Here is a 24,713-nt window from a genome sequence, read left to right as displayed (position 1 = left end):
CTACAGACGCTTGTGGCAGAGCAGGGCCCATGAGTTTTAAGCAACACTCATCTCAGTCAGGCCTGTAACTTGAGGCTTCACTTCTCTGTCAATCAAGAAGGCTACTTACTCGAAGGGAACTAATCCATGTTTCATGCAGCAACAGAGACAGAATTCTGAAAATTAAAGGGACTTCCTAACTCACAGTTCCTATATACATTACCTGGAGCTCAAGATAAAAGGCTTGGGCTATCTGGACCTTGGGCAAGGATGCAGAGAAAAGAAGTTCTCCTGAGATAATTGACCAGCCTTTGAAATATTACGGGTCCTGAGAATAATGATACACCAAAGAACCCTAAAGAACAGTGCAACCTTCCAAGACCAGAATCTTGGCTCCTTGCAAGCCTTTGTTGTTACTTGGTATAAAACTGGTCCCCCAGGGCTGGAGAGATGGCTCAGAGGTTAAGAGCACTGACTGCTCTTCCAGAGGTCATGAGTTCAATTCCCAGCAACCACATGATGGCTCACAACCATCTGTAATAAGATCTGGTGCCCTCTTCTGGTGTGTGTGAAGCAGAATGTTGTATACATAATAAATAAATAAATTTAAAAATAATAAAAATGTTTAAAAAAAAAAAAAAACTGGTCCCCCAGTCTACTCATAGTGTCTAGGTAGGAAGTAAGGGGAAACTATTCTTCTGAAGGCACAGACTGACTCCTGTAGCCCCTCCCCTGACCTCTGCAAAGGCCAATTCTGCTTTTCTTTCTTTTTCTTTTTGTTTAATCCTCTTTTATTGGATGCTATAATCACATAGATTATGTGTCCAATCTTTTTCTAAAAAAAAAAAAAAAAAGACAGAGTCTTGCTGTGTAGAGCAGGCTGTCCTTGAACACCTGATAATCTTGTTTTAGGCTCCTGAGTGCTGGGATTACAGGTGCCTGCCACCATATGTGTCCCAAGGCCAAGCTTTTTTTTTAAGTGCCTGGACAAGGCACATTTTATTCTTGATCAAGAGGGTACATTCGGAAGAGCTGGCATACATCAACAGAACATGCACTTGTTTTTCAGTCTAACTATGTCTTTTCCCCATTGGCTGGGGTCTGGTCTCACAGTCTTACTCAGTTGGCTAGTCTTAAAAACTGCAGTGGGTTAAAAAAAACTGCACCTTTAATCCCAGCACTTGGGAGGCAGAGGAAGGCAGATCTCTCAGTTCAAGGCCAGCTTGGTCTAGAGAGTGAGTTCTAGGACAGCCAAGACTACACAGAGAAACTCTGTCTTTAAAAAAAGAAGAAAAAAGAATAGAACCCCAAGAACTTTTTTTTTTTTTTTTTTAAATATTTATTTATTTTGTATACAATATTCTGTCTGTGTGTATGCCTGCAGGCCAGAAGAGGGCACCAGACTCCATTACAGATGGTTATGAGCCACCATGTGGTTGCTGGGAATTGAACTCAGGACCTTTGGAAGAGCAGGCAATGCTCTTAACCTCTGAGCCATCTCTCCAGCCCCCCAAGAACTTTTTTTAATCTAGAGTTACTTTAGGTAAATTCCCTCTCAGCGCCTCTGAATCCCCATCTGCAAAGTGGAGTTCAGAGGTTCTCTATCTGCTCTGCAGATTAATGGCAAATAGGACTGTGGGTAAAGCTGGAGGAATGGAGGTTGCCAAGGACACCAGAGGGAGGCAGATAAATTGCTACCAGGCTACTGAGGATAGCTCTTGCTGTTTCTCCCACAGCTCCCTAAGCCTGCGCTACTTCACCTACGGGATTCTCTTTGGTTGCGGCTGCTCCTTCGCCTTTCAACCATCACTCGTCATCCTGGGCCACTACTTTCAACGTCGCCTGGGTCTAGCCAATGGCGTGGTGTCTGCAGGAAGTAGCATCTTCTCCATGTCATTCCCCTTACTCATAAAAATGCTGGGGGATAAAATCAAGCTGGCCCAAACCTTCCAGGTGCTCAGCACCTTCATGTTTCTCCTTACACTGCTCTCACTCACCTACCGACCCCTCCTGCCCAGCTCCCAGGACACCCCCAGCAAGAGAGGTGCCCACACCCTGCGACAGCGCTTTGTGGCTCAGTTCAGGAAGTACTTCAACATGCGTGTGTTCCGCCAACGCACCTACCGCATCTGGGCCTTTGGGATCGCTGCTGCCGCTCTTGGTTACTTCGTCCCCTATGTACACCTGGTGAGGAAGAAGCTGACCTCAACCTATATGGAGGCCAAAGGGTGGGGGTGGAGGACATTGGAAGGGCAGAGCTTTGGGGAGGGGGGAGACAGAGCCAAGCATGGTTAGCTCAGGCTTGTAGACTCAGCAATTGGGAGACTGAGGTAGGGGGGTTGCTGTGAGTTTGATGCCAGCCTAGGCTACATACACAGCAAGACACTTTCTCAAAACAAATAAACAGAAAGGGAACAAAGACTAAAGAAACAAAACAGTGGTTGGCGATTGGCAGAGAAGTAAAGAGCACGGTTCAAAGAGAGCCTCAGTGGGAAATGAGGGTGGTTCCTTAGGGCAAGGCCCATGATCCATAGCTTCTCCCATGATAACAGTTCAGATGGAAACCAGGCCTGATGGTACAGGCCTGAAATCCCAACTACGCAGGAGGCTGGCAAGAGGATTGCAAGTTCCAGGCCTGTCTGCACTACAGTATGAATTCAGTCCAGTCTGAGAAATTATCAACAGTGTGTCTCGAAATTTTTTTTTTTAAAAGGCTAAAAGAGGGCTAGGGCAGCAAATAAATCAGTGATGGAGTGTTCGCCTAGCATGCACAGCATCCTAGTTCCATCCCTAGTACTGAAAACAAAATGTTTAATTGGAAAGATGGATTTAGGAGGCTAAGCATCACTGAAAGAGTGGCTCAAATGACCCAAGACGTGCTTTGTAAAGACTGTTCTGAGAAATTCTGGTGTCTGTGGTCAAGTGATTCTGTTCAGGAGAAAGCATGTATGGGAACTCTCTAGATCCATAGTATGTAGTAATCTCTTTGCTATAGTGACAAATCCTACAATTTAAAAGCCCATTCAGCTGTTTAACCAGCACCTACCAAACTTACTTGGCCACAGAACTGCTGGTTGTAGAGAAGTTGTTATTCTACAGACTATGAGGTTTTGTGTGTCCATGCATGCGCACTAAGGATGGACCACAGGCCCTTGTCCCTACTAAGCATGTGATCTACTACAGAGCTATATCCCTAGCCTGTAGACCCTGTGTTTTGTAAAGCACATTTTTAAAGAGTTGCCTAAGGTAATGGACCTCATCTTCTAGTGACTGATATTTCGGCCTGTCAGTTTGAAGTCATTGTATGGAGACAGTATAGAAGAACACCTAGGTTTTCTAGGTAGTTTGTCCTGGCAGGGCTTAGAAGGCTTGGAAGTGCCTAGCCCCATTAACTGTTTCTCAAAAGTTCAAATTCCAGAGAGTCTAAAATAAGTAGCCTTTGTGATTGCTAGAAGTAGCCAGAGGGCTTTTCCAGGAGCTGGGAGGTACTACTCCAATCGGAGATTCCTGTCCTGGTCCAGGGAAGGGAGTAGTAGAAAACCCTGGATACTTCTGCATTTAACCAGTCAGTTCCTCTTTCTCCTCCTATTCTGGGAATCCTGGTGTTATGCTTTTCAGACGAAATATGTGGAAGACGAGTTCAAGGAAATCAAGGAGACCTGGGTGCTCTTGGTGTGTATTGGGGCTACCTCAGGCCTCGGACGTCTTGTGTCAGGCCACATCAGTGACTCCATTCCTGGACTGAAGAAGATATACTTGCAGGTGAGTAGCCACTTGTGCACAGCCTATCACAGGTTAGCCCTCGGCTCTGCAACAGGCTGTAAGGTGAGCCACTGCAGTTTTCTGGGCCCCAACGTTACACATGAGAGATACTTAAATTCTCTGTGACTTGGTTTCCCCTGTTCCTCCTTCACTAAAATAGAGCCAAGATTCCATGAGAGTGTGTGTATGGAACCTTGCAAAACATATGACAGGTAGTTTTATAATAATAAGAGCCCAACAAATGAAAATGGAAAACTCAGGCCACGAGCTAGATGTGTCCCCCAAGCAAGATTTGTTCGTGGTTTCCTTATACTATGTTGAAATCCGAAACACTCTCCAGCCCAGTGCCTCTCTCTTCCAGGCCCAGGTCCACCACCTCGCACATTTCCAGAGCTACCTTGTTAGCATCAGGCACTAGCTCTGAAGTGCCATCCCTGGCAGAGACAGGCAGATCTCTGTGAGTTCAAGACCAGTTTGATCTACATAACAAGTCCCAGGACAGCCAGAGCTATGTCGAGATACCCTTTTTCAAACAAACAAACCTGAAATTCCATCCTACTGACGGACACCAAAATCATGCCAGAAAAAGCCAAACCTCACTCCTTCTCTCTAGCCCTCACTGTCTTATTTGTGCAGCAAGAATAATTCTCCCCCTTTCTAACTTAGCATAAAAGCAAGCATCAAAACAAATAGAGAGATGGTCCGGTTTAGTCCTCTGACAGTGATACAGGTTTCCTTCCACTGTGAGCAGTGAGCGCCCAGGTATTCTAGTGACGTCTTTTGCTGTGACCTGGGTTCTGTCTGGTTTGAATATAGGCAGTTTTTTGTCTCCCTAACAGCAGTAGTACCCTTCCTGGCCTGGCTCATGGTTCTGATCCTGCAATCAAGCTTGCCAGGAAATGCCAGATTGTAAAGGCCTATGGAAGACCAAAAGCAGCCATAGAACACAAACAATCACAAATTACGCACCAGGAAGAGGTTGAGTTTGAACTCCCTTCTCTCCTGGGAAAACCCTAAAATTACTTCTGTGAGGCCCTGACTAATTGTAGTGGGAATTCCATGGTCATTGGCAGTGCCAAATTAGTTCCTAAATGCTGTCAGGTGTCATAGATAGGGATATGATTCATCTTTCTGTGGAATTTGATTCTTCTGGTAGCAATAGCTGGTGACTGCTTCCCCAGAGTTATGGGTCCCCTTGTAGTCCACCCAGGCCAACCTAGGATCACACTGCAAGAGAAACTGAGGGACCAGCGTCTTCCACAGAAATGACAGAGCTGTGCTCCTGCGCAGCGTGCTTCTCATATCCTATTGTCCTAGTTGGCTTTCTATGGATAAGGTACACACCATACAGAAGCAAACACCATATATAACCAAAAGCAACTTGGGGAGGAAAGGGTTTGTTTTATTCTACATCTTACATACTCCATCATGACCAGAGTCAGGGCAGGAACTTGGAGGCAGGAACGGAAACCGAGGCCATGAAAGAATGCTGCCTGCTAACTGGCTTGCTCAGCCTGCTTTATTATAGAACCAAGAACCATCTGCCCAGATATGACGCTACACACAGTGGCCTGGACCCTTCTACATCAATCATCAATGAATAAAGTGTCTCATAGTCAGCAGGGTAGAAGTGGCTCATGCCTTTAATCCCAGCACTCAGAAGGCAGAGGCAGGTGGGTCTCTGAGTTTGAGGCCAGCCTGGTCTACAGAGCGAGTTCCAGGACAACCAGAGCTGTTACACAGAGAAACCCTGTCTTAAACAGCCCTCCCAAAGAAATGTCCCATGGTCTTGCCTAAAAGCCAATCTGATTGGGAACATTTTCTCAATTGAGGTTCCCTCTTCTTTAGATAACCCTAGCTTGTGTCAAGTTGATAAAAAAAAATAAAAATAAAAAACACCTAACTAGCATACCTGTATTTCTCTAAATTATGGATAGCAGGCTCAAGTCTGAGAGATACGTGAACTGGCCAAGTTCAAACCAAGGGTTTATGACTAAGATAAAGAAAGTATGTAATGTTTAATTCTGGTGCAAATATCAGCGAGTCCTGTATCCGAGTGGCTTTTTGGATAGGAGAATATGTGCGCTTCCAGCCCCTTTTACATGTCCCCCACCATGGGCCTTCCTGCCAGTGTTAGCAGCTTCAAGATGCCAGAGAGAGAAGAAAATAAGGCAAGCTGGCACTGAGCCAGAACGTTCTTCTTCACTGAGGCAGCAGCCCCTGCCTGGTACTCTAGCTCACACGCTTCTCTCAGCACGGTTCCCAGCAGATAGCCAAGGACTAGATTGCTTTTGCTTTCTCTTGTGCAGTTAGAGCTCCAAGGGACAAGGAGGCACAGCTAGTTAAGGGCTGAGCTAGGTAGAATCCGGGACTTCTGTTGGCTTCCCCCATTTTCCTTTCTCATACTTGACCCAGTTTCACCACTTAGAATAATATCAAATAACGTTAGAACGTAGCTGAGAAACCATCATCACCGTATAGCCTAACTCCCTCGTGTTATGAATCTTGAGAGCGTGGACCTGGGGCGGGTGTGCTTCAGACAGTAAACTGGTTTCCTTGTAAGTATAGATGCCTGAATTTGATCATCTGACCCCATGGGTCTGTTGTTGTTTTTGTTTTGTTTATTTTTTTAATTGATTTTATTGAGCTCTACACTTTTCTCTGCTCCCCTTCCTTCCTCTCCCCTTCCCTTCAACCTTCTCCCAAGGTCCCCGTGCTCCCAATTTACTCAGGAGATCTTGTCTTTTTTTACTTCCCATGTAGATTAGATCCATGTATGTCCTCATTGGAGGACATAGGGTCCTCATTGTTGTCTAGATTCTCTGGGATTGTGTATTGTAGGCTGGTTTTCTTTGCTTTATATTTAAAAACCACTTATGAGTGAGTACATGGGATACTTGTCTTTCTGGGCAGACCCCATGTTTTTAAAAGCTTGATAATAACAAAAGAGGGGACAGAAAGATGGCTCAGTGGGTAGAGGTGTTTGCCACACAAGCCTCACTACCTGAGTTCAGTTCTCAGTTCTCAGAGTCAACATAAAGGTGGAAGGAGAGAATCCACACTACAAAGTTGTCCTCTGACCTCCACATGCACACTGTCACACACACACACACACACACACACACACACACACACACACACACACACGGTTGTGCTCTCTTGGAATCCCCGGGGAAGGAAGGATAAGAAGATCTCTGGAGCCCGATAGCGAGATATTGTAGCTTAATTGTTGAGCTTCAGGCCAGTGAGGGACTCTTTCTCCAAAGAGGTAAACAGTCTTCCTGAGTGAAGCTGACACCTGGAGTTTTCCTCTGGCCTCCACACATGAGTTTACACATGCACATGCATCTGAATCCACAAATGTATACACACACACATACACACACACACACACACACTTTTTCAAAAAGAAAACTGAGCATTTTAGGACCCAAGCACAAGACAATAAATGAGCTTCTTTTAAGTTTTTTGGATTTTGGATTTTCAAGGCAGGGCTTCTCTGTGTAATAGCTCTAGCTGTTCTGGAATTCACTCTGTAGACCGGGCTGGCCTCTAACTCTCAGAGATCCTCCTGCCTCTGCCTCCCAAGTGCTGGGATTAAAGGTGTGCACCACTGGCTTCTTTTCAGTCTTTCAAGATGCTCCATCCCGGGAACTGGTGACCTTCTTTGCTCTCAGTGTCAGCTGCAGAAATTAGGCATGGGTAAGGAGAGGAGGGCATGAGGCTTCAGATTCTCAAGAGCCACCCACCCTGTAGACCCTGTGGTTCCCTAAGGTTGGTAAAAACCAACAGCCATGCCAGGTATCTAGCCCCCGAATGACTATTAGAAAGTCTGTTAGAAAGGAAATAGAAACAGCATGCCAAATGACCTCATTGGAGACCATTTTTGAAGCCTGTGCTCCAGTTTGAGGAGGGATTATAAATTTCCAAGCCTTGACTAGGCCTCATGGAGGATAAGAGAGAGCTAGATACAACAGTTAGCAATTTCGGCTGATGAAGATCAGCTAAATGGGCTCCTTTGTCATATATAATAATACTAACTCTTAACTGCCATGATCGGCTTGATTGCTAAAGGGGTTTGATTTTAGCTCATGGTTGCATGTGATGCTCCTACAGGAGAAGCTGGGGTGGCTCAGTTCTTATTACTAACTTCTATGTAACTACCTCAAAATGGCATGAACCAAGTTCAAAGTCTCCCAATAAAAACATTCTAAGATGCCATTATCTTCTCCAGAAATCGGCTCCTAACCTAACAAAGCCATTGTCAGCAACAACACAGAAAAGCTGGAGGGCATAAAACAGATTTGGCTTGTGTTTCTTCTACGTGTTCCTGGGTTTGTTTTCCTGCCTATTGGTCAATTGTAGGCTTTTGGAAAATCTGCGGGCATCTTCAAGTCTTAGTAAACAGATCAGGTCTTAGATCTGGCCCTGAGATGACCTGGCTCAACCAGCTGCAGTGGGCTGGGAATGGGGTCTCCTCCCTATGCCCACAGTCCCAGGCTTCAAAAGTCTGGCTCACAGACACAGATTGCAAATGGCCTTAATTAAAAACCAGAGAGAGGATGGGGGTTCCAGAAGAAAAAAATAAAACCTAGTCTCTAGAAAGATAGGTTCTTCCGTTTGGAGTCATTTTGCTCAGCCTGAAGAAATCACAGTGACTAGTCAGTGCTCCTGGGCTGCTTTTGGGTGCTGCAGATACCTTTATGTTGGCTTAGCACCCTTGCACAGCCTCTCTATTACCTTCTCAGAGTATCTTGCCCGGTTCAAAGGTTCTCAAAGCCACGATGTCTGAAATATCTGAGAGAGAGGATGTGGCCCATATTCTAAAGCATAAGAAAACCCGAGAGAACCTCCCCATGGCATCTCTCAGGCCCAGGTATTTCCTAAATTCTACCCCAACAAAGATGGACACTGGCTTCTTGTTCATTTTTAAAAACTACACTTTGCATTGAACCCCCTGTGTAATCATCAGCAAGCCTTCCTTGCCTCCTCCGTTCCTCCTCCCAAGCCTTACTTGATCTTTGAACACCAACATAGCTTGGTCCCAAATCCTGTCTCAGGATCAGAAAACAGAAATAGTGATTCCTCCCTTGGCTCAGGATCCACTGCAAAGGCCAACTTCTTTGGCTATGGGCAAGGCAAACTCTCACAAGGTTTTTTGTTTTGTTTGGTTTTGTTTAATCCTGTTAGATTCAACTACACAGGGGCTCTCTTAAAGGCCAAACCCCTCAGGGAAGGAAAGAATTAGACAGGGCTTCAGTACATAGTAAACATACTCCAACTGCTGTCTCTGCTGACACTCCACGCAGTCCCATTTTCAGATGATGGCAACAAAGATCTCAGCAAAGAAATGTGATTTCGGGTTCTTGTTTCTCTAGGTCCTCTCATTCCTGCTCCTGGGCCTGATGTCTATGATGATTCCCCTGTGCCGGGACTTCTGGGGACTTATCGTTGTCTGCCTCTTCCTGGGTCTATGTGATGGCTTCTTCATCACCATCATGGCTCCGATTGCATTTGAGCTGGTGGGACCAATGCAGGCTTCACAGGCCATTGGCTACCTCCTGGGCATGATGGCCCTGCCAATGATCGCTGGGCCTCCCATTGCAGGTGAGGCTGATCTCTGAGGAAGGTGTGAGTCCTGTTTTCGAAGGGGAGGGCCTAGCTCTTTGGAGCCCCTCTGCTTGAGACCTCTGCCCCCCCCCCAATTTTCTGTATAAACACCCTTGTCAGAGTGCATGAAACCCCTGATGGAAGAGATTAACCATACAAGGGCGTAGGTTGTCCAGGGCTGTCTGTTTCACTCGCATTTCACTGTAGACAGCGAGGCTCCTAGAGAGTAGAGAGAAAAGTAAAGTTAGCCTGCTTGATCACTGTGCAGCCTAAGGTGACCTGGTAGACGAAGCTGGCCTCCATCTCTTCCTCTTCATGATTCAGCCATCCAAGCTGTAATACTTTTTTAGGTATGCACATCACACTGACTTTGGTCCAAGTTTCTCTTTACTCTCTCCACAGCGGTGTGATTAATTTCAAGGCAATTGAGTAAAGGAAGAGATAAAAGAGAAAGCTGGCCCTGGTTTTCCTAAAACTATAGACACCCTCCCCTTCCTTCTCTTCCTCTACTGGCTTTGGAACTGAACCCATAGTGAAGATTTAATGAAGGAAATAGTCCAGGACTGGCCAAATGCTGGTGTTGACATCTCAGTGTGCAAATTTCTCCCTCCACCCCACTCCCAAAAGAGCATAGTGAGTACTAACGGGACACACGAAACCAAAAAACCGGTGAAGAGAGAACTCCGTCTCCTTTCCAGGGAGTTACTGCAGACATCAGCTTGTTTGGTCACTTCCCCTAGGCTTGTTAGATGAGCTAATTCAAAAGAATCCTCCTGGAACAGCATTTTATGCGCGAGGCATCGTGAGAGCTCTGTGAGACCGTGGCAAATCTTCGCTCAAAGCTCTTGTGCAGTGGGAACACTGTCCTGCCTACCAGGAAAAGAGCCTCTACTCACCCAAAGAGTGCCAGGGGAGTCACAATTCTGTCCACTTGGCTTATTTCCTGAGTAAACAAAGGGACAAGGGTCTTCTCGCCTGTCTTAGGTAGTATTTCTGGACTCATCTTTACAGTGAGGTCCCTCCTATTAGCTTCCAACGTAAGCTTTTCAAATCAAACACACCCCATAGTATTGGCAGCCTGAAGAACCCAAAGAACTTCTGCATGTTCACCGTGTAATGCATGTGCCCACACACACATCATACACAGGCAGGAATAATAAATAAATGTAAAATAAAATAGGAATTCAGCTGAATTGCTGCACAAGAACAATATGAGGGTAGGAGGGAGGGTGGTTGGGGACTTCCACTATGAACCATTCTCTTCAGTCTTTTGAACTCAATTCCTTTGTAACGGTAGCCCTAGGAGTGACTGAAAGGTGGCTAGTAGCTTAATGAAAGACAACCACAGAAAGTTTAAAAGAAGCTTCATTAGCATCTTTGCTGATGAATATTCACCTCAGGGGCATTGAGCCTTGAAGTTGAGGGAGCTCCTGAATCAGGGCAGCACAGTCCAACACTCTTGATTGGCACTGGGCTGGCCCTAGAAGAGGAGAGAGAGAACATTTCTGGGTTGCAGGGAAAAGCTAAACTAAGCTCATATCTCTTGATCCTTTCAGGTCTCCTTCGAAACTGCTTTGGTGACTACCATGTGGCCTTCTACTTTGCGGGTGTGCCCCCCATCATTGGGGCTGTAATCCTCTTCTTCGTCCCTCTGATGCATCAAAAGATGTTCAAGAAAGAGCAGAGAGATTCCAGCAAGGATAAGATGTTGTCCCACGATCCGGACCCCAACGGAGAACTGCTGCCAGGCTCCCCCGCTCCTGAAGAGCCCATTTAATCCCTCTGGCTTGCCATCATGTGCTCCTCCCCCACCCCACCCCTCCATCCCACCCTGCTCAGCATTTACATTTTTGCCACCAGCACACTTGTTCCTAAACCTGTGCACACAGCATTTCAGCCACCTGACCATCTCCTCTGAGCCAACGCTCTCAGTGTTCCAAACTCATTAAGCAAATTCTCCCCCATGAATGCCTTGAAACTTGCCAGGCCCTTCTCCCAGGATCTGGGAAAATGTAGGATCACCCCCTGGCCTTTGGATCCTCTCCATACACTTTCTAGCCCCTGGGGGGGGGGGAGGAGGAGGAGGAGGAGGAGGAGGAGGGGGTCTCTGGCCCCAGCTTGTTAGTTACCCACTACAATCAACTGCCAAAGGTGCTACTGTGTCCCCAGAACCCAGTGGGAGGGACCAAAGCCTCTGCTGAGGGATTTGTTGCCATCCATCCTTGGGAGCCATTTGGGGGTTATGGGAAGGAAAGCTGAAAGAGACAAGGACCTTGCTTTGCACCAGCGTTCCTAAGGGCTCTGCGGCACCCCATGGTATGGTTGGTTAACCATCTGCTTCCCTGTTCCCTTCCTTCTGTTTTCTCTCTACTGCCTCCTCTCCAGTTTCTTCCCCTCTGTTTCTTATTACTGTCATAGACACATAGGTGCTTGAAGAAAGGAGGGACCCAGAGCTTGGGCCAATCAGCTTCATTTCGGCCCAGACCATCCCTAACACTAGCATTAATCCTGCTCATCTCAGGCAGAGCTACATCTCACGTTGGGGCTCAAACTGATACAATTATAGACTGGAAGAGCAGGCTATCACATAGGGAAGGGATCTTAAACACCACGGAGTTCCACGTACCACTCACTGACTTTGACAATTAACCAAGAGGCCTTCCCAGTTTCCTATCCTTGTAGCCACCTGTCAAATGTGAAGAAACTCCTTTCATCTCATCAGACACAGGGGGAATGATGACAGCACGCTGGCATGATGGGGGAGGGGCGTTGCTGTGGTTACCAACTTGTCGAAGGACCAACTCTTCCATCTCTCACTTTTCCTAACAGATCAATCTTTTCACCTGGGCCAGGCCGGGAACTGAACTGATTTAGGAAAAAAAACCTTGCTGTGTTCCTAGATCCCCAAAAGATATAAGCAACAACTGCATGTAGGGTAGGACAATTTCTTTTAGGAGGGGGAAGCTACCTTAGCCTTTATCACCCAGTCTGTCCCCCATTCTGGGCATCCTGGGCCACTCTGCTGAATGAGCATTACAGGTGCCAGAGAAAGTAGGCTCTGGACCACCATTATCCCTTTGAAGTTGGTGCCAGATACTTCCCTACAGCCAGGCTCTGGGTAACAGTCTTACTGAAGAGCATTCCAAGTGCCCCTAGCCAGAGGCAAAGGGCACTGTCAGCCTTGTCCGGTTGCACAGCTCACCTCATTAGGAACTCAGCCTCTCTCCTCCCTGTCTTTGGGTGTCTCTCCTCTCTAGGCCTTTGTTTATTGTGTTCCTGTACCCAACCTTTCATCATCTTTTGCCAGGCATCCCTGGCTGTTACTTGGACCCAACGATAACTTGCCACCCCAAGCCAGGGTCATCCCAAGGCCAGGAAGATGAGGTTGCTCTGAGGGGCTCCAAAGAATACAATGGTCCCCACACATGAGATTTTCCGTTACTAACAGGCAGCTGGGGCATAGTTGGCCTCTGATGTTTCATTCAAGGCCAAAGTCCTGAGCCCCCCTCCGCTGGTCCCTGTCCAGCTCTTATCAACTCCCCAAAGGAAAACTTATTGGTTCTTGGCTCTGAGGACAGGAAGGGGTGGAGTTACTGTCCTGTCAGCTCAAGCATCTGTGGAACAGGAGAAGCTGGGCCCCAGGAGCCCTGTGACTCCCATGAGAGGTCATTGAAAATACTGGAGCAACAGTGCCTCTGCTTCCATTCCTCCTTGCCCCACCCCCTCCAGGCCACTTTGGGGACAGGGGAATGAGTGTGCAGGGCCTCCTTTGTTGCTCCTGGCCTGGATGGCTCTTAAGAGTCAGGCTGTCACTCACTTCTCTCCAGATGAAGGAAAGACATTCACAGGTCCCAGATCTGCCCATTCATGGGTCACCTAACATTGGCAGGGTGTCAATTTACTTTTTTCACGCATGTGTGTGTGCACGTGTGGACTTGTGTGCTTTCCGAGAGACTGTTGTTTGGCTCAAGCATCACAGTATTAATATTTAGAGCAGGAAGCAGCCTCTTAGGCACCACAGTTAAAACTAAAAGAATGAACAAAATTTCAGAGCTTGAGATCTGGGACATTTAAATCCTCAAGGGGTTTGGAACAAAATAAACAGATCTAAACGTTTGGTTTGAGTACATATGCTGCCTACAAGGGCGTCATAGTTTTAACCTGCTTAACAGCAGGAGATTTGGCTTCACAATTGAAGTCTCATTCCAAACAGTATTTCTGCCTGGTTCTCTGCACTCCGGGAAAGCTGACGGGTGGGAGAGAGAAGCTGGGAGAAACCTGTTTCCGGTTGAAATGTTTCACGGTACTCTTTAATGGGGAAAGTGGTTACTTCACAAAACGAGAACATAATTACTGAGTTGGAATGGAGGCCCTGTCAGGGCTGGGCCACCACCTCGATAGAAAAGTGCCAGGCCGTAAATCTGCAAATACACTGAACCTCCATCTGTCTTCCTTTATTTTATTGCAGAGGTACTTAAAGAGTTTACTGTAGCTCAGTTGCACTAGGCCACAGTCACAACATCTGGAATGGAAAGTGACAGATGAGAGACAAGATTGTAAAGCTAAGTGCAAACTTAGTCTTCCTCCATTTTACCTTGATTTTAAATGGGGAAAGTGAGGCCTAGCACTAGGAAAGGGGTTCTTCTTACAGATTCATCAGGGACAGAGAACGCTGAGAGCATGCCTACCTCCTTCGCTGTGTGACAAGCTCCTTTCTAAAGCACTGGCAACAGACTAGCTCAGAGCAAAACTAAAAGTTGAGTAAAATCTCCCCTTCAGCATACCCCATCCCTTCAGCATCATCCTTGCTCCCATCCAACACACAGCCCTAGTATTGGCTCGCCCTCCCAGCCACCTTTATGCAGCCAAACATCCTTCCGCTCCCAACAACCCAAGAGGTACTAAGAGGATCTAGCTCCTTTCGTCCCTATACTGGACAGAGCAGGAACAAAGAGCAGGGATTGGTTTCCTTTGAGAGAAGATGGTTTACCACCCAGCGCTTGGCCTTACCACCCAGCGCTTGGCCGTTGCTTCTCCGTGATCAGTACAGATGCCCTTGGGCTGCTGGCCTCCTCACCTCCTCCCACTAAGGCTAATTACTCTGTCCCGATGCCAGGCCCCAAGCTTTCTCACCCAAGATCTTCTGCCCCCTCAGTGCCTCCTCCAGACCCCCCAGGGCTCAGTCTGTGTTTGATCACTAAGGATCATTAGATTTCAAAGCTGTAGAATCCTATAATTTTTTTATGAGCATATGCTCTCCCTCAGGGCCTTTTCATGTCTGAAAAGGCAGCCAGCAGCTCCCTACCACTTCTCCACAGAAACAGAGCAGGCCAGCTGACGGGGATTACAAATCTCCAGCTTCTGACAGCTGGTACCAGGAGAGGGTGGGTGCTACTTAGAAGAACAAGAAGCTTGAAACAAGTTGTGAAACTCTAATAAACTGAAATGTAGCAAAGACCCCAAAAAAGCAAAACGAGGGGCCAGGGGGTCGGATACCTACCTCCCCTAAGAACTGAAGAGGCTGTATTTCAAAGGCCTTGAGATGCTTGCCTTTCAGCTCTCTCTAGTGGTCACCAGACACACAGCTCCACGCCTGGCTTTTCTGGTCATATCAGTATCAACAATGTTTCCTAGGGACCTGCTGTGTGTCTGGCACGCTGCAGAGCCCAAGAACTTAAGGTAGAAAGGAACAGAATTGAACACAATGATTAAGATTCAAGGAATTTGTACTTTCTTCCTCGCAAAATATCGTTTCCTCCTCTGGGCCTAAGTGACCTGTTGCATACCAACCTCGGCTCCAACTTAGGTCCTCTTGGGAACAGGACAGGGACCACCACGCCCCCACCGGGACCGAGACTCCCACGCCCTCCCCTTCTGCTCCCCGCCCCAGGCCTCCCTGGCTGTTCGCCCGGAAGAACTACCCGCGCCTTAGCGTCGGTTTCCTGCTGAGCCCCAGTCGGATAAAATTAGCCCTTTGCTCTCATCCTAAAGTGTCGGAGCCACGTATAGCGAGGGGGGGTTCGAGCGGAAAGCTGGCTGCTAGGCGCCCTCCCCGCTGCCCACCCGCAGCACCTGTCGCGCGCGGGTGCTCTCGTGCCGCAGCCTCCCTGCTGCCCGGCTGCTGCCCCAGATCAGAGACAGTAGAACAGCGGGGCGACTCTCGCCCTCCCCTCCTTTCCCACCACACGCACCCCTTCGGTCCCTGCAGTGACCGGGCGCATAACCCCGGGACTGCACGTCGCTCTGTGACATTGCCCCTGAGTCCCGCACTCTGGGACCACCTGGGGGTGCAGGCAGCGCTCCGGCTGCGGCCAGGGCTGAGTCCTGGTCACGCCCCCCCCACACACACACACGTGGAGGGGGCGGGGACAGGTGTCCTGGCTGCTTGGCGGGCCTGGATCCTTTCCCCAGTCTGGGAAGGATGACAACCCTTGAGCCGTGCCAGGGAACGAAAAGGCCGCATCTGCTCCCGCTCCTGTGGAAGAGAGACCGGGAGCAGCCTCGCACTCGGCCAGCTGTGCCCCAGCCCGATGGACACACTACAGCTGCCACTGCTCCTAGCTCAGCTACACCAAGATGCCCTGTATCCTCCACCCAGAGATGCCAATGCCCCTGCTACTGCCACCAGTGGCTGTGGTGACCACGGTCGCACACGCTATGTCTCCAGCCTACTGCCTGATCCTGGTTGGGTCTTTTAGAGGCCCTCTTCCAAGAAGCCCGCTCCTCACTCCACGCGAGAGCATGGTCTCAAAGGTCCTAGGAATGACTTATAGACACTGCTAGCAAAGGGCCTGAATGAGGCCCGGCTGAAAGCGCAAAGGGCATTTAAGGGGTCTGTGCACTGAAGGGCCTCCTGGACCTAATCTCCTGCCACAGTCAGTCAACATCCTCCACGAGCTCCTCTCACTTAACTCCAATCTAGGCAGCCACACCCACCTTCTCCACCCAGGGTCAGGGCAGCGGCTTGCTTCTGCCGAAGACCAGAAGACCTAACCTTCAGCCTCCCCACTACAGCCTCCTCAACTGTCCGCTCTGGGGACCTCAGTGCTACAGCATGGTTTCCCATGCACCAGACCCTGGGTTGAAACCTCCAACACATCACACACACACACACACACACACACACACGTGCGTGCCCCAGAATTCTGGGAGCTCAGGCCAGGTCCTCCAACACACAGATCCTCCCTAGATCCCACTCAGAACAGCTGCTCTGAGGTCCCTCGAGGGAGCAAACAGGATTTGCCTGGTTGGAGAATCCAAAAGCAGTATGAGCTTTGGCAATAGGGGAAAGTCCCATGTTGTCCCGAAGACATCACATGCTCCCCCACAAAATCACTACTGACCTTCAGCCAGTTGCCTAGTGGAGGAGGCCCCTCAGACCCCCAGCTGTCCCCACAATTGCCAACACTATCTCGGCCAGGGTTTTGGCTGTCCTGGGAGCCCAGCTTTGCAGGTTGCCTCTGTCTTGGGCTTGGGCAAAGCCAGGGTTGCCTCCCAGATTGTTCAGCCAGCTGCTTGCTGGTTTGTCAGTGCTCAGGCACGTGCTCCTTTGCTCCCCAGTGGCTGAATGCATGGATCCCTCTACCCTGTGTAAACATGGGGGCTCCCTGTCATGACAGCCAAGGCTCCTTCTCCTGTAGACAAGCATTCACAGCTCCCTCTGTCCCCCCACACTACACTGGATCCTTCCTCTACCTTGGGAGGCAGCAACTATTGGACCCAATTTACAGATGGGAAAACTGAGGCCTGGAAAAGGGTGGGTGAATTCCAGGTTCTGGACCTCTTCTCTGAAGTCCTTCTGACCCACCTCACAGAAGTGCCACGCACCGCGCCCCCGTGTCTGTGCTCTGTGTGCTAGAACCCAGTTCGCGAGCTTCAGGAAAGGGGCTGGAGGTTGAGAATACAGACACAGAGACAGACCGACATGCAGACCTTTTAACACTGATACCAAAAGCCCCAAGAATGCCCCTCTTTATTAACACCATGTAGACTTAAATACACTGCAGTCAATGGTCAACAGGTGATAATCCCATCCTCTGATCCTCTAACTAGGCACAGCTTCTAGTATATTATATTATATTAGAAGGTTCTAGGAGGGAAAAGCAGCTGAAGGCCAGGACTCATTAATACCAACACAGAAGCAAACCCCCTAGCTTCCCAGAAAGTCTACCTCCTGCTTCTGGAGTCAGCACCTGCTCCTCCTCTGCCTGCCTGCTCTGTGCCCCAAAGAAGACTCAGAACCAGTTCAGTAGTGTAGAAGAACTATGGAAGCATGGAAGTGACCGGAGCTAAGCTAGGCACTGTGTCCTGCATGGCTTGGTCCTGGACACCTGAACAGATATACATACAGAAAAGCTGGAATGAGGTGGGCTGTGTGTTCACTCTGATGAAGGGCAGCTATGAAACTACTGGGAAATTAAGCCAATTCACTATGTACAGCACAAGGAAGAGGGGTTAGTGTGGAGAGCACAGCCAATGGTCTGTGAGGTATTCTGCAGTGAGGATGGGCACACAAGATTTGTCTTTCAAATATGCTCGTTTTATTCACATAAGCATACATTTATAATACCATGCTAATAGAAAAACTAAACATCTCACCAAGCAGGGAACACTTAGTTGCTCAGAAAATGCTGCCGCAGAGTTCCACTGGGGAGTCTTCTCTGGTGAGAATGCTTTTGAAGCCTTGCAGGCTCAATCCATGACTGCAATGAACTCCTTGAGCTGTGGCAAGCCAGAGGGATGACACTGGTGAAGGTCCAGAAGGTCCTTGAAAGTGTCAGCCAGCAGGAGTGATGACAGGCAGGCATGTGTGAGCTCGACAATGGTGCCAGAAGTTCAACAGTCACTGAAGCCAGAGCCACGGACTCCAGTCTCAAATCGTCTTGCTGATAGGTATCAATGCAGAGACTAGAGAAGCCACATCTCAGGAGCACAGCAGTGCTATCCTAAGGGCACTTCCAAAGATCCAATTTTTGTATCATTTCACTGAGCAGTAGCTTTGCTTGATTGGGGCTCACAGCTTAGGGCTGGTTTTCTAACATATTAAGAATGCATTTCCTTTTAACGTTTATTATATAATAAAATTCAGGGGAAAATATAAGGCTATGCAAGACAAGTCACAATGACTGCGAGGCACACTGTCACCATCTGCTTCCCATTTCGAAAGGGATCTCACAATCTTCCGCCCCTCCTCCTCTTTGCTGGAGGCCTTTCTCAAGTTCGCTGGGGAGCTCTGTGGTCCATTCCAACCAGCTGAATATGAACCCCACCTCTCAAACTAATGCCTGACTTCACTGAACATCAGACGACAGCACAGACAATATTCCTGCAACTTATTAATGCTACGCTGGGGTTAGCTCATTAGCATAATCAATGCCTGTCTTTGATTTGGTTGCTAGCTGCCTTGTGGACAGTCCATAACACATCAGATATTACCTTGATGCTGAGGGATGAGTTCCGATTTGAGTTTCCTGGTGGCAAGCTCCTATGTTACAGGCAGCATGTGTAGGAGGAGGCTGCTTGTTCATCCCAGCCGGCCAGAACCAAAATAACCACACAGAAACTATATAATTTAAAACACTGCTCGGCCCATTAGCTCTAACTTCTTATTGGCTAACTCTTACATCGTAATTTAACCCATTTCTAGTAATCTATGTATGGCCTCATGGCTGTAGCTTACTGGCAAGATTCCAACCAGCATCTGTCTCTGGCAGGGTTACATGGCTTCTCCCTAACTCCACCTCCTTTCTCCCAGCATTCCGTTTAGTTTTCCCCACCTAGCTCTGTTCCCCTATAGCTCTGCTCTAGGTCCAAAGCAGTTTCTTTATTCATTAATGATAATCACAGCATATAAAGGGGGATCCCACATCAAGCATATTATTTCTAAATATATATTCTAAACATACAAAATGGTTTCACTTAGGTTCATAACAGTTGGCTAATCTAGGTGTAAGGTTTCTGTAGGGGAGAAGTCTCAGGCTATAAGTATCTGGGAGAAGGAGGACTGTGGTCCATATTTTCTGTACATTGGTTGTATTAGTCAGTATTCTCTATAGGAACAGAACTGATAGGATTAATATATGTGAGATTTATTTTGAGTGGCTTACAGGCTTGGTCCAGCTAATCCAACAATGGCTGTCTTTCCAGGGGAAAAGCTATGAATCTGATAGTTGTTCAGTCCATGTGGCTGGGTGTCTCAGTTGGTCTTTGATGTACATTAGAATCCTGAAGGAAGGGGTTCTAATTCCAGCAAAGGAGTGCCTCTGCAGCAGGGTAGATGAACTTGCCAGTGAGGAATGAAGACCAGCAGGCAAATGCAAACTCTTCCTTCTTCCTGCCATTTTATATAGGCTGCCACCAAAAGATGTGGCTCAGATTTAAGATGGATCTTCCCTACCTCAAATGATTCAGTCAAGAAAAATCCCTTACAGGTGTACCCGACTGCTTGGGTTTTAGCTGATTCCAGATATAGTCAAGTCGATTAGCAAAGATTAGCCATCACACTGGTCTTAGCGAAAGCTAAAACTTTATCATTTCTCAACACTTGTACTTGAACCAGAAGAACCTTTGCTACTCCTCTGAGCCTAGCCTTAGGAAGACGTTATGATTTCCATGGCTCTGAAGGACTGAGGTCCTTGACTCGGCTGTGCCCATGTCAATAATACACATTCACTCTGGACTTCAGTCACTCCCCACAGCTGTGGTCTTTTGTGGACCACACCGCACCCATACAGGAGCTTCCCCTATAGAGTACAAAAGCAGAGCTGCTAAGGATCTTGAGCCGCCTTTCACACGACGTCCTCATCACTGTCTGTCTTCATCTGTGTTCTATTGCTGTAGAGACACTATGACCATGACAACTCTTATAAAGGAAAGCATTTAATTGGGGCCTGCTTACAGTTTAAGCTATTGTCATCATGGTGAGAAGCATGGTGGCCTGGAACAGAGGACAGAAATTCAAAACTCTGATGCCATGCAGGGTCGTTCTACAGAGGTTGTAGGGTCTGCTGTGGCTATTAGGAAGGCACTTACCAAATACACATATGGGAGAGCAGGGTGGTTTCACTGAAATGGTCAGACGAGCCCATCACTGCCCTTAAAGCTCTTGGTTCTGCCGGCTATATCAGCACATGCTGCTAGCCTGGCCAGCTTGACTGACCTCCTAGTAAATGAACTGCTTCCTGACTTGATACTTTGGAATGCTCCAGGCTATCTAGGACTTTCTATGTCCCCTTCCTGTCATCTAAGTACCTTGTCCCTCCACTTCTCTGAATTTCCATGTGTTACACTGCCTTTCTTACTTGCCTGCACTATTATTTATCTCTTTCTTTGTCTTCCTCTCCCTGCCTAAAAAACAAATCTAAGCACCATAAAGCAGTTCAAATTTCAAAGACCTAGCCAAGAGTTCCTGGCTCTACCCTCGCTAAGCTCCCTGACTGAGATTTTGCAGGTTGCCTAGTAAATATGTTTCTTTCACCCACTACGTTGAATCTGGAACTCTGCCTTTCCACTTTATCTATGACAGCCTTCCAACTCATCTGAAATACATATATAAATCACCCACTGCCACAGAATGTGAATGAATATATACACTAACTACTGGCACTGACTTGTGACTTGGCCTCAGCTCAATCCCTGAGGCGCTGGCAGCAGTAACTAAATGAACAACAGCTTGTTGGCCAGTGGAAAGAAAGGGCTTGAAGCAGTATAAAGGGCTTAACTGGACATTGTCTGAAAAGAATAAGAAATACAAATTAAAGAAATTTGTCCAAAGACCTATGTAGGCATGATGGTCATCCTAAGATGGCCATACCATCACTCTTCCGCTATAAGCATAGCAGAAGTCAATGTATAACCTCATGAAAAATAATGAGTTCTTGTTTGCTTGTTTTGTTTTATCTTACTTTGTTTTCTGGCTGTGTATTCTAGATTGCCTTTAAACACACTATGTAGCCCAGGATTACCTCAAGTGCTGGGATTACAGGCATGCACAACCACACTGAATTTAAAAGATGGTACTTTACAAGTGAGAGATGCCTCGTAAAACCGAAGCTTAAGCATGTTGCTAGACCTCAGGAATGGACTATAACAGGAGATTGCAATGTTTTCAGAAGCTCAAACAAGAGACAGCCTCACTCATTATCTTTATTGTGTTGGGTTTTTTTTCTTTTTTTTTTTCTTCCTTCTCCATGGTGAGCACCTTTTGTCTACTCCTGAGAACACACAGGGAAATCAGCTTCCTTATACTCCAGGCACTGCCTTCACTACTGTTTACCACCTGAAGCTCAGCAACAGCACGGGATCTCCCCCAAGGAAACTGCTGCTAGAAAAGCTGCTAAAGAAGACGTGTGCTAGCCTGATCTACAGAGTGAGTTCCAGGACAGGCAGGGCTACACAGAGAGACCCTATCTCAAAACAGAAACAACAAAGAGGCTTCTTTTATTTTTTTTTCAAGACAGGGTTTCTCTGTGTAACAGTCCTAGCTGTCCTGAAACTCAATTTGTAGACCAGGCTTCCCTCAAACTCACAGAGATCCACCTGCCTCTGCCTCCCGAGTTCTGGGATTAAAGGCATGCACCACCACCACCCAGTAAGAAGAAACTTATAAATAATCACTCAGAGGCTTAATATTAATTACAAAATGCTTGGCCGAAAAGCTCAGGCTTATTGCTAACTAGTCTAGTTCTAACTTTTAAATTAACCCATTTCTATTAATCTATGTTTTGTCGCATATCTCGTGGCTTTACCTGTGCTCTAATACACCTTGTTCCTCGGGGGGCTGGCTGGCATCTCTTGATTCCACCCTTCTTTCTCCCTGTATTCAGCTTGGCTTTCCTACCTAGCTATATTCTGCCTTGCTATAGGCCAAAGCAGCTTTTATTATCAACCAGTGAGTGCAACACATATTCACGGCATACAGGAGGGTTTCGCACAGCAAAGAGATGTAAGTAGGAATAGCAGATGGAAGCCACATTCACAACGTGAGTGGTAGTGCCCATCTTTAAAGGCAAGATGATCAGGAGTTTCAGGCCAGCTTGAACTACATAGTGACCCTCAGTCAAAAGACTACAAAGACCCTCCTCTTAGAAGAAAAGCAATGGAAAATGCCAGACAGTTTAATGAGCTATGTGAAGTGCAGTCACTCCAAAATGGATTCACCCAATGGCCAAACAATTTTTCTTCAGAACCAGAGGGCGTGAATCTTAGGACAAGTCCCAAAGGGTTCTGCTTTCTAGCTGAATGCTCTTAGTTTTCAATCCCTTAAGAATGAGAATGAATAGATTAAAAACAAAAGGAAGAAGCAGTGAAATAAAGTGGTTAGCCACCCAGCTAATGTGTTGGATCAAAACAAAATACAATTACGTCTATCACATAGTACATACACATAAACTGTTAGCTATTACTATGGACACCAGGAAAGGCTGACCGCAGTTGGAGTCCAAGTTATAGAGTCTGGATAATCTTTGCAAATAATTTCTGAAAACATAAAGGGACTTGGGCAAGGATCCCAATTTGTAGCAGAATATGTATCCCTAGGAACCAAGACTTAGGTCGACTGCATACAATGCTCCCCTGTGACACAGCAAATGAACACTAACGCATTCTTGGATGTGGGCCCTACTTCTTAAAGATTCTGTGCAAACTTTCTTTTTGTTATGACAACACAACAATTACTTCATCCTTATTACAGCTGAACTGAGATAGCTCCCCCTGCCCCCGATGAATTGATGAATCCCATTCCAGTTGTTTCCACGTCAGTATCGACCTGGTTGAACTTGGGAGAACCCTGTTATCCCTGTGCTGAGAAGATACAGCCTTTATAGAACTGCAGGGAAGTGCTTGAGTAACATTCCTGTTTTTAAAACATACTCATTTTTTTAAAATATTTATTTATTTAATGTATACAATATCCTGTCTGTATGCCTAAAGGCCAGAAGAGGGCACCAGACCTCTTTACAGATGGTTGTGAGCCACCATGTGGTTGCTGGGAATTGAACTCAGGACCTTCGGAAGAGCAGGCAACGCTCTTAACCACTGAGCCATCTCTCCAGCCCCCAAACATACTCATTTTTATTTTGTGTCTTTGGGTGTTTTGCCTGCATGTGTGTATGGGTGCTATGTGTACCTGGTCCTCAAGGAGGCCAGAAGAAGGTGTCAGATTCCCTGGAACTGGAGTTGCAGATGGTTGTGAGCCATCATATGGGTACTTTGAACTGAATTTGGATCCTCTGCAAAAGTATCAATTGCTCTTAACCACAGAGTCATCGTGCCAGCTGCTCAACAATATTATTACAACACATATTACAAATTGGCAGGGTTGTTGCTACTTTTTTATTTTTTCATAATCTCCAGAATAAGGGGTAACAATTATTTTCCTCTGGATGTTTTATTTATTTATTTATTATATTATATTATGTGAATAGCATTCCTTCCACGTGTGCTTGTAAGCCAGAAGGGGGCGCCAGGTCTCATTATAAATGGCTGTAAGCCACCATGTGGTTGCTGGGAATTGAACTCAGGACCTCTGGAAGAGCAGTCAGTGCTCTTAACCTCTGAGCCATCTCTCCAGCCCTCCTCTGGATGTTTTAAGACAGGTTCTCGCTGTATAGCCTTGGATAGCCAGGAACTCACTACACACTCTAAGCCTGGCCTTGATTTGTAGAAATCCTCCTGTCTCAGCCTCTGAGTGTTAGGGTGGTGGGCATGAGCCATCGGGCACAACCCCTCCTGACTCCTAATCATTTTAACATAGGAACTGCTTCCTAAACCTGTTCTTAAATATGTCTGTTTGAGGCCCTGTGACTTTCTCTGGGGCTGTACAGTCATATTAGACATGCACGTGAAAAGTAAACACATAAATAATGTAGGAGAATCTGTCTGCCATTCCCCTAAGTAAGTGTGTGTCCCACAATGAGTGAGAGTGGGAAGACCTGAAGCTACTGCTCACTTAGGTGATCTCAGTTCCTGAGTGCTTCTCACAGTGTATTTCGGCAGCCTATATGCTTTTCTAGCCTTTGCCTACATGGATTTTTCATGCAACAGGAGTGCTAAACAAAACCAGTTGTTTAATCTGCAACAAGGTTGAAGAAATGGGGATCTTTCCAAACACTTGCCAACCATCAAGTATTGCATAGATTGTCAATGTGGAGCTTTGGGAAATGACCCTCTCTGGGCAGTGGTAATGCACACCTTTAGTCCCAGCACACAGGAAGCAGAGACAGGCAGATCCCTGAGTTCAAGACCAGGGGCTGCACAGAGAAACCTTGTCTTATTTTTAAAAAAAAAGGGGGGGGAAGGGAAAAGGACCCTCAAGGATAAATTCAACTGATTCCCCTTTGTTTTAGCAGTACTGTGACCAAATA

At 47.0% G+C, this 24,713-nt stretch overlaps 1 protein-coding gene across 1 annotated transcript in view; it reads left to right on the top strand.

Moving 5' to 3' along the window:
* The window catches only part of Slc16a2 (solute carrier family 16 member 2), a 130,837-nt gene extending 117,370 nt beyond the window's left edge, over nucleotides 1–13,467 (top strand). The window contains exons 3-6 of the mRNA XM_050127326.1: nucleotides 1,716–2,166; nucleotides 3,598–3,741; nucleotides 9,120–9,348; nucleotides 10,908–13,467. Of these exons, the coding sequence (XP_049983283.1) occupies nucleotides 1,716–2,166; nucleotides 3,598–3,741; nucleotides 9,120–9,348; nucleotides 10,908–11,128 (1,045 nt within the window). The 3' untranslated portion in view covers nucleotides 11,129–13,467. The remainder of the gene's footprint in view (nucleotides 1–1,715; nucleotides 2,167–3,597; nucleotides 3,742–9,119; nucleotides 9,349–10,907) is intronic.
* The last annotated feature ends 11,246 nt before the right edge of the window (nucleotides 13,468–24,713 follow it).

The sequence above is a fragment of the Alexandromys fortis genome, unplaced genomic scaffold, assembly GCF_014885135.2.
Source record: "Alexandromys fortis isolate MF-2015 unplaced genomic scaffold, M_Fortis_MF-2015_v1.1 scaffold_266, whole genome shotgun sequence".
NCBI classification, from domain to species: Eukaryota; Metazoa; Chordata; class Mammalia; order Rodentia; family Cricetidae; genus Alexandromys; species Alexandromys fortis.
This window is presented reverse-complemented; position numbering and strand designations above follow the sequence as displayed.